The sequence below is a fragment of the Pteropus vampyrus genome, unplaced genomic scaffold, assembly GCF_000151845.1.
Source record: "Pteropus vampyrus isolate Shadow unplaced genomic scaffold, Pvam_2.0 Scaffold196, whole genome shotgun sequence".
Lineage (NCBI taxonomy): Eukaryota > Metazoa > Chordata > Mammalia > Chiroptera > Pteropodidae > Pteropus > Pteropus vampyrus.
Genome location: NW_011888977.1, coordinates 2345064 through 2354729, shown reverse-complemented (window position 1 = coordinate 2354729; position 9666 = coordinate 2345064). Strand labels below are relative to the sequence as shown.

At 52.9% G+C, this 9666-nt stretch overlaps 2 protein-coding genes across 2 annotated transcripts; one reads left to right on the top strand and one right to left on the bottom strand.

The window, feature by feature from the left end:
* The first annotated feature begins 92 nt into the window (after positions 1-92).
* TRAPPC2L (trafficking protein particle complex 2 like) lies at positions 93-2299 on the top strand. The gene is made up of 3 exons (XM_011371879.2): positions 93-868; positions 998-1077; positions 2097-2299. The coding sequence occupies exons 1-3, from the start codon at positions 728-730 to the stop codon at positions 2140-2142; spliced, it is 267 nt and encodes an 88-aa protein (XP_011370181.1). The 5' UTR covers positions 93-727; the 3' UTR covers positions 2143-2299.
* A 4532-nt stretch (positions 2300-6831) lies between these two features.
* PABPN1L (poly(A) binding protein nuclear 1 like, cytoplasmic) lies at positions 6832-9666 on the bottom strand. The gene is made up of 7 exons (XM_011371877.1): positions 9409-9666; positions 8833-8971; positions 8473-8540; positions 7859-7965; positions 7673-7760; positions 6937-7079; positions 6832-6871 (listed from the first exon to the last, which is right to left on the bottom strand). The coding sequence occupies exons 1-7, from the start codon at positions 9664-9666 to the stop codon at positions 6832-6834; spliced, it is 843 nt and encodes a 280-aa protein (XP_011370179.1).

Sequence of the window (9666 nt, the reverse complement as noted above, 5' to 3'; positions counted from 1 at the left end):
TGCCTGGGATGTGAGGGCTTTCAGCTGTTGTGGGGATTAGGGGAGCTTGAAACTAATTAAAACCTCATGCCCTTTTTTTTCTTTAGGAGGGTGTTTGGTTTGTAGAAGAACTGCTTCATGCCTGCAAGGATTCCTTTCTCAGCGGGGCCACCACCTCTGAGCAAGGATGATTAGTTTATTAATTTCATTATCAGGCCCAGCCTCAAGTCACTCTGAAATCTTAACTACTCCCTTGGAACAAATGGCTTGAAACCCTTGGAGTTCAAAGACATTCTCGCAAGCAGTAATGTAGCTTGCCCACAGTGATGCTTGCCCGGGAGCCACTGTTCTGTGAGGTGAAATGGCCTTTAGAAGTGTGGACACCACAGGCAAGACTGGCCATGATTGTGAAACCTTTGGTTTTGCAGTTAATACTCAGGCTCGGCATTGATTCATAAGGAGGCTGGGGCCGCAGGGCCTGGGAAGGGCAGCCCCAGAGTTTGAATCAGGATGGGGCTTAGCTGTCTGCTCTTTGCTGCTCCAGTAAACACCAGGAACTGCCCGCAAAGAAGTGTCCAGTCATAGAGGAGCATATTCCAGATGTTCCTCCTGGTTTTGTGGGACTGGCCCAGCTTGGGGCACTTCCTTTGATGAAAGGTTGTCATGTTTCTCCAAAGCATCTTTGGGGCCAAGAGACATACACAGATAGCCTTGCACTTGCACACTCTTCACAGTGAGGCTGTGTTTCATGCTGCCACAGGGTCCCCGTGTTGACAGCGTGTTCCTTAACCAGCTGTGTAGATATGGCTACGTGACCAACTCCAAAGTGAAGTTTGTCATGGTGGTGGATTCCTCCAACACAGCACTTCGAGACAATGAGATTCGCAGTGTAAGTGCAGGGAGTCTGTAAGCTGTTCTCGGGCCTCTTTGTTTTCCCTTGTTTTGAAATGCCGAGTAGCCAAAAATCTGGCAGTAGTTGTGTGTACATATGAATTAAGAATGTCGGTTCTTGTTTTAGATGTTCCGGAAGCTGCACAACTCCTACACAGATGTGATGTGCAACCCCTTCTATAACCCGGGGGACTGCATTCAGTCCAGGTGGGCCGGCTGCTCTTGGGTTTGCCACCTTCTTTTGTAGGACCTGCCTTGCTAAAAAGCAATGATTCTGAAAGGGAGGGAAGGTCTTTTTAAGCGATGGGCACTATTTCCTTAAGGCAGCAATTCTGAAGTAGCAGAACCCTGTTTTTCCAAACAAACTCTCACACAGATTTCGAACATATAGAACAGAGGGGAGTTGGGGGCCCTGGTAGGGGAGCAGAGCTTGCCCATTTGGTTTCTCATGTGCACCCAGCAAGTACTGGGGCACCTCCACAGAACCCAGTGAGGGCCCAGGCATATGGGCAGAAGCCTTCTTGGAAAACATCCTGTCACTGCTTGTTTCTGTCTTTGATACTGAACTTGGACGGTGAGGAAATTGGATTGCAGATATCTTCAGATAGCCTTAAAATAAGGTCTTAAGGTTGAAAGATCACAGAGATGCTTCATAAAAGAGCATTGACGTGCATACACCCCAAACCTGCTCCTGGGAATTCTCTACATTTGTAGACACGCTTCCCAAGGGGCTTCTTGAAGCTAGCAGGTGAGACCGTACTGCAGTGACTGGAGCCAGGCCCTTCCTGTGGGATCTCTCAGCTGCGACACTGTGTTTTAGGTCATCCTGTGTCCCAGAGGGGAGAATCATGCCATTATGCAGAATCCTGTGTCTCCCAGGCTGCTCAGGGCAGGGACAGCCATTGTTCTCGTTGCACCGCAGCCCTGCAGTGCCCACACTGCAGCTCTTCTGCTCCTGCCTGGAGACCTAGTCGGGGCAGAGCTGAGTCTAATAGGCTGGACCTCGGAAACTGTGAAGAGAACTAGGAAGCAGGAGACTTGGATTCTCATTACCGGGTGTGGCAGGATGCACATCCTGGCCTGTCAGCCAAGTTTACTCATCTGGATGTTGGAGACTGACGCCCAGAGCATCCTAGGAGACAGGCAGTGCCGCAGAGCTTGTCTCTGTGTGGGCAAGGGATGGAGGGCCAGGTCTCTTCTCTGAATTGGTCTGTTTTTGTTTGCAGGGCCTTTGATAGCATGGTGACGTCTATGATGATACAAGTCTGTTGAACAAGAACACTGCTGCCTATTGATTGAAGATTTTTGTATATAACTGTATTGTGTATACGTGTATTTATTATCATTTGCCTCGTCCCGAGTGTCAGAGAATGCTGTATGGGGGCAAGGCCTGGTGTGGTGCATATCAACTAAAGGTCTTGTGACATCAGATTTGGTGTTTTCCTTCTGTGTCAGCGGAGGGCTTAACTAAAGGATTTTTTTATGCAAGGTCTTTTCAGAGGTGGGGCCAGAGGTCAGGGACCAGACCGAGCGGAAGCCGTTGTCCCCACTAGGCACAAAGGGGCAGGAGCTCTGGAGAGGCTGGGGCCACGGAGCCGGGCTCTGCTCCACCAGCTGTTCTTGTGGCGCCCTCCAGTGGCCGACCAGGTGGAGGGGTGTGCAGGGCATCCTATGCCCAGAGCCAGATCACGGGGAGAACACAAGGAACAGCCCACACACCTTCCTCCACAGGGAGAAGTCCTCCTGGTCTGGCGTCTGGCCTGGCATCTGGATTCAGCTAAGCCTTGGCAGGCAGCCCTCACAAGATCTAGGACAGCTCATGTAACTGCAGCGTCTTATCTGTGGCGGCTTGTTTTCTGAGCATGAATGAGCCTTCTTCCTGTTAGCGCATGGGGTTCCTAATGGCCTGAGGGTTACATTTGAGGAGGAGCTCCTCATAATTGGATGTCTGTATTGTGTTTCCCCAAAAGTCCGCTTAGCCATGTATAAAGGACAGTCCCAATAGTTGACCATGACTGAGGTTGACAGAACCTTTTGGGGTCAGGGAGCCCAAGTTCTAGCCCCCTTTGTCATTTGGTAAGATGGCCCATGAAGTGGGAGAGGTGACAAGGACCTGCTGGGTCTGAACCCCTGCCCACCCACCCTCCCCTACACACAGTCTGCTCCGCATTGTATTCAGTGAGGCTGGTGGCTGGCTTCCTTGAGTCAGTGTCCCAAAACAGCTGTGAGTCCCTCCCTCCCCCATCAATCAATCCCTGGAGAGGGAGTCTCTGACCAGGAGGAAGGAGGCTCAGATTCCTCTGGGGAATGGGGAAGGCTGTAGTATTAGTCAGCCTGCGGCTAGAACTGGGAGATGATCTCTTCTCTGTACCCCTTTGAATTTCCTTCCTTTTTAAAGAGTATAGGATTAATTTTTTAAATTGCAGAAGTAAAAAGATCAGCTGGAAGTGTGTTAAAAATACAGATCCCAGCCCCCTTCTGCTTTCACCACCGCAGGTGGAATTGGAAGATCTAAAGTGGGTCCGAGAAGTACCAACGAGCAGGTTTGCTTGTGATGCTAGTGGACCGTAGGCCCCCATCACACAAGGTTTCTTCCCTGGAGTCGTGGTTGAGGTTTCAGTAGTAATGTCTCCTGCCTGAGTAGTGGCTCTGGTATGGACTGCAAGTTGCTGACCCAGTATATCCATTCTCCTTGGCTTCCTTACTAACTCAACCTCAGTGTTAATTGGGGGCAACTGACTAGATGAAAGATACTTCCTAACCTCCAAAGAACATAAGGATAGATACTCATGGCATGTAAGTAGATGGTGATGGGGGGAATTTGCAGGAAAGATACTTTAAAAGGGGATTCCGCTGGCAAATAGAGTACCCTTCATCTTTTTCCTTCTTCCCGCCTGGAACTTAGATGTGATGGTTGGAGCTCAGGCAGCCATCTTGAGCACATAAGAATTATCCACTCAGAACAGGGGAGCGAAAAGCTAGCGGGAGCCTAGATCTTTGCTGACATACCAGCCCTGGGTTACTTGTGTTCAGCAATTTTTGATGTGAGAAAATAAACCCCTATCTTATGGAATCTGTTGCTACTTGGGTTTTTCTGTAGGTGCAGTCAGGCCAACCCATAAATGCTTTCTACATTACAGAGTTTTCACACACTATTTTATTTATTTATTCATTTATTTATTCTTTTTTTTTTTTTTTTTTTTAGTTTTCACACACATTCAGGCATCTCATTTTAAGCCTGAAGAAATAAAAGATTAGAAGCAATCTGCTAGCCTTTGTTCTGCTAGCAAAACTGTTAGATGGCAGTTTCATGTTATCTTTTTGCACGTCTATACTTGAAGTTAGCCTCATTTAAGGCCATCTGCCTGCCTGTCCCCTGCACCTCAGGGCTGACCTCCTTGTGTTCAGCTCCTGGTCAGCCCTTGGCTATTGCTCCGGATGATTTCTCCTAAAGTTCATCACCAGCAGTTCAGTCTGCCCTCCAGCATCGGCACTTCTCCCTCTCTTTCTGCCCCAGACCAGATGGGCAAGGGCAGCCATGTGTCTCAGCCTTTTCTGGACACAGCCATGCGGGTCTGCTCAGTGGCTTGCCGCTCTGAGCCCTTGCTGCCCACATGGTGGCCACATCCAGGAGTGCTTTCCATTCTCCCTCCACCTTGGTCTGCTCAGGTTTGAAATCCACAGGAGAGGAAGGATCCCTCAAAGTGGCCACAGAAAGGATCAAGAAAAAGCTTCCAAAAAGGAACTACTTGAGCTAGAAGACTGCCAGTGGGGTTTTACAGAAAAGCCAATATACATGATGAGTTCATCAAGGCCAACGCATATTGCCCCTGGTGAGCAGAATGACCTAAGCCACGGGTCGCCACTGACTGGTATGTAGCCTCTTAGGATTCGAGCTGCACAGCAGGAAGCGGGCTAGCGAGCGAAGCTTCATCTGTATTTGCAGCTGCTCCCCAGCACTAGCATCACCACCTCAGCTCCACCTCAGATTGTCAGGCATTGGATTCTCATAGGAGCACCGGTCCCTGGTGCCAAAAAGGTTGAGGACCTCTGGCCTAAGGTGCTAGCCAGGGAGGAGTCGGCGTTATCTGCCCGATGCTACATAAACTACAGCTTAGGAAACTACATCTGGTGGCCTTCCTGCAGCCCCCACTGCTCATGGTGCAGACCATGCACAGACTCCAGGGCTAAGCCTGGCTCTGCCATGAGCTGCTGGGTGGCCCTGGCAAGGTCCCCTGACACTCAGCCCTCCTACCTACCTTTTCACTCGCAGGGAAGAGACTTAAAACAACAGAAATTTACTCTCACACAGTTCTGGAGGCCAATCAGAAATCAGGGTATCAGCAGAGCGGGTTCCTTCTGGAGGTTCTGTGGGAGGATCCATTCCAGGCCTCTCTCCAGCTTCTGGCAGCTGCCAGTGGTCCTTCGAGCACCTTGGCTTATAGATGCATCACTCCAACCTCTGCCTCCATCTTCATATCGTCTTCTCCTCTGTGTGTCTGTGTGTCTCATAGATCCAATGTGTATCACTGGATTTAGGGCTCACCTAGATGATCCAGGATGATCTCATTTCAAGACCTTTAACTTAATCACATCTGCAAAGATCCCTTTTCCAAATAAGGTCACATTCACAGGTTCTGGAGATTAGGATGTGGACATATTTTTTGGGAGGGCCATCATTCACCCCACTACTAGGGCCCACATTGACTCCAGGTCATAAGGGGAATGTGGACCCGGCCTGAGGAGTGAAGTCAGAGGCATGAGGATGGAGAGCAAAAAGGTGGTCCATCTTCTCCAAAGAATGCTATCTCCACAGGTGCTGGAGAGGGGGACCAGGGACAGAGATGGGAACCAACCCACCTGTGGACTCACTGTGTGGCCACCAACCCACCTACAGATTGAAGCACAGAGCAGCTCTGTTAGAAGCTTAAGGAATTCATAATCAATAAGCATAACAAGGCAGAGAGAGTTGCTTTGGAAAAGCACAGGGAAGGTTCACGAGTAGTTATTTAACACCAGAACCAAGTGTATTTGTACTTGGCCCTAGGCTTCCTTTCCCAGCTCTGAATGCAGTCAAGGGATAGAGAACACAGTGCATCTTCAGGAAGAAAGCCAGGTGTGTCTGCTTCTGCTTCCTGAACTTCTGATGAGGGCCAGGCCTGCTCCAGGAGTGCCTCACACGTGAGGACACATAGAGGCAGGTGTCTGGGTCACCCACTGTGGGGACAGCATGTGCCCTGGAGGCCACCAGACCTAGGTTGAGACACAGTCAGCTACAGCTTCCCCTGTAGCACAGGGCCTGTGGCGGCACTGTAAGCCCCAACACTGCCAGTTCACTGTTAGCAGTGAAGTAGGTTAGAGATGGGTCTTGGCTGCATCCCACCTCCCGCCTTTCTCTTTAGAGTCTGGACCTGAGAATGAGAGTGGACACGTGTCCAAGAGAGACAAATAAAGGGAGGTCTATTATCATGTGCTTTAAAAAATATTCAAATTTAATAATTTATGCTTTACTATTAAGACACACATTTCTATTTTTCTTTAAAAGTAGTTAGTTGATGAGCCCTGAGTATGCCAACCCCAAGCTGACTCAGCACTGCCTGGGCCTCGCCAGCCCGAGGATTCGCCCAGAGTCCTCCAAAGCCCCAAGTAACATTCTCCTGCCAGGCCCCCCTTGTACCCTGCTTCGTGACTTGTGGCTTCAGCAGTGGGGTCCAAGCCAGTGTGAAGTCCTAGTGGGCCGTCCTTCAGAGCAAAGGAAACAGTTCTTCTGGACAGAGGCAGCTCTCTATGAACCCTGAATTTCTCCTCTGGCCTCTTGCTTTTCTCCCCGCCCTGATGTTTGAGCCCACAGCCCTCCGGCCTTAGCCCCATGAAGTAAGTGGTCCCTCAGGGAGCACAGCTGTATACTCCTGACCCAGGCCACTCTCAAAATCGCGGCTGTCCTTCGCAGCTGTCCTTCATTCAGTATGGTGAATACCACAGTGAGACTCGTCCACGCTCCCTGTGCAGAGAGAGAATGGGAGGTGAGTGCCCACCCAGGGCTGTGCCCTTCCCACCAGCACTCACCTGTTCCGCCCTTGTGGTCTGAAGTGAGCACCACCTTGGAGGCTGCTGCGGGGGAAGGGTGCCCCCCTCGTGCCTGGGTGTTTCCGCAGGCCCCCTCGGTCTGTGGAGCTGATCCCTGGTAAGTTGGTCCTCTTGGGCAGCACCTGAAACCAAAGGCCAAGTGGCCCAAGACCCCTGTTCTCCCATCCTCCTCCCTGGTGCAGCCTAAATCCCCTCCCCAGGGCAGAGCTGCCTCCAGGAAGTCTTCCTGGACTTCTTTGCTATAGGCTTACATGTAGGTATGCCCAGGCACTAGAGCCCACCAGAACCTCCAGGGCATGGGGCCTCTGAAGGCATTAGACCCTAAACTTGTTCTGGACCTTCCCAAGATCCCCACTTAGGCCTAAATTGTCCAGCCGTAGCTCTGGTCACATGATATGCCCCTGATGAGCCAACATCTCCTCCTGTAGGAGGTGGAGTCTGGCTTGGGAGGGGAGCTTCCCCAGTGCCACACCCAGGCCAAACTCTCTGGGGTCTGAGGTGCCTCCACCCCACCCCTGCTGCCCAGCAGGTGTGCCCAGAGATGCTGGGAGATTGGAGAAGGGTCAGGCTGGTGAGCTGTGTGTCAGCCTCCCTATGCCTGCATTTCCTGGCACCTCAGGGATCAATGGGTTAATGTAGGGATGCTCAGAGCAGAGCCTGCACACCCTAGTGCCCCCACCTCGAGGTGCCCTGGTGACTCATGTGGGACATGCACCTTGATGACCCGGCCTCGGAAGATGCTCTCATCCAGCTCCACAGCAGCCTGAACTGAACTCTCACTGGCAAACTCTACGTAGGCATAGCTGGGGTGGGACAGGGACTGGTGAGGGCCCACCCCAAGTGGCCCATGCTGGGCAGCACCCTGGGTTGCCAGGCCCCCTCCCCCTGGCCCTGCACTGACCCTTTGGGGTGTCCAGAGAACTTGTCACACAGGATGGTGACCCGCTGGACCTCCCCGCAGTGGTTGAAGTAGGCCTCCAGCTCTTTGGCGGTTCCCCCGTAGTCCACCTGTCACAGGCACTGCCCTGGTGTGTGGGGGCTCCTGCAGGGTCCTCACCCTCCCAGAGCCTCCTGCAGCATATGTTCTTGGTAGAGAGGGGTTGACTGGCCCCCAGGGTGTGGGTGGTAGCACCCAGGCTGAGGATAGACTGGAGACTGAGACAAACATCCCATACATGGTAGGTGCCCACCCCCACCACCATATCTATTTGGCATGTACAAAGAATGTGTGACTTTTTAAAGTGGAATTCGTTGCCAATGATTGACCAGTTGACAGATTTCATGTGGAAATCCCAACTCCTAGCTCACGCTGGGAAATTAGAGCTCTTGATGACACAGGCCCGGGTCCTTCCCCTGCTTCTTCAGACCCTGCCTTCCTGCGTCTCCCCTGGGCCTGCGTGGCTCTGAGTTTGACCCCTACACATTTCCCTTCCCTTGATCCTCACAGCCAGAAGGAGGCAGCAGACTCAGGGTGCCCCGTGAAGGGATCCCATCTTGTTCCCCTCCTGTGCTCACATTGCCCACATAGATGGATCTGTGGTCCACTTCCATCTTCTCCACGGGGGTCCCAGGGTAGGGGCGGCCTGGGGAGAGAACAGCCTCAGGATGGGGTTGGAGGCCCCTCGGCAGCTGCTAAAGTCAGGCACCTCACATTTGTGGCTTGTTGCACTCCTGGGGGTAGAGGTCACGTCTTGGGTCCGTTCTAGAAGGACTTACTGCTGCCTGCCAGGCCAGCGCTCCCTGTGAGCGGCCCCTTCCCAGCAGCAGTTTGCAGCCCATCTGGATTTACAGAGGAGGAAGCGGGCTCAGGGCTGCATGTTTGAGGACTTGGGGGACCCACCCACCGCCCAAGGAAAGAGTCTTGCTGGCTCCTACCTGTCTCTGGACTCAGCAGCTGCTGGGCCAGCATGGCCCCCGACCCCTCCTCTTTTTCCGCCAGGGCCTGAGCCCTGGGTGGCTCTGGTCCCTGGGCCTGCTCCATGGCCCACAGCTTCAGTTTGATGGACTCCAGCTCCTGCCAGCACACAGCCCCAGGCTGAGCCACAAGGCAAAATGCCCCCAGGCTCCTCTGAAGGGAGGACAGAGCAGGGCAGGCCTGACCCCACTAGTCCTCAGGTTTAGTGGCCTCTCAGAGGGACATGCTGGGGGCTTCTCCAAGGGGAATAGGAAGGCCATGGACTTGGGCTACAGAGAAACCCCTATAATCCTTCACCAACACACAAAAGCTCCTCCAGGCCAGAGAGGCCATCCTGCCCGCTCCAGCCTATGCAGGGGTGGACATCTCCACTACCCTCTTCCAGGCAGGGGACAGTAGCCCTTTCACCTCTCAGGTCAGAACTCAGTATTTCTTCCCCTGTCTTCCCACCCCCCACCACCATGCACAGGGTCCCTGAGGTTCCTGGCCAGCCTCCACTGGATGCTCCAAGCAGCTGTGCTCCACGAGGCTGTTACCTGGTCAGCTACTGGGTGCTCAGCCAGGTCCTCGCTCTCTAGTAGAGACAGAGGGAAGCTTGCATCTTCCTCGTCTTCCTCATTGTCCTCCGCTTCCCTGGCCTCCTCCTCCTTCCTGTCCCCACACCCTGGCGCCAGAGAGGTCTTCTCAGTCCTGCTCCAGGCCCCCCAGCCCTGAGCCTCAGAGTCTGAGGAAGCCCTTTGGAGCCAGGCCTCGGTTGGAGGTGGGAAGAGAGCATGGCTGAGGAAAGGCCACAT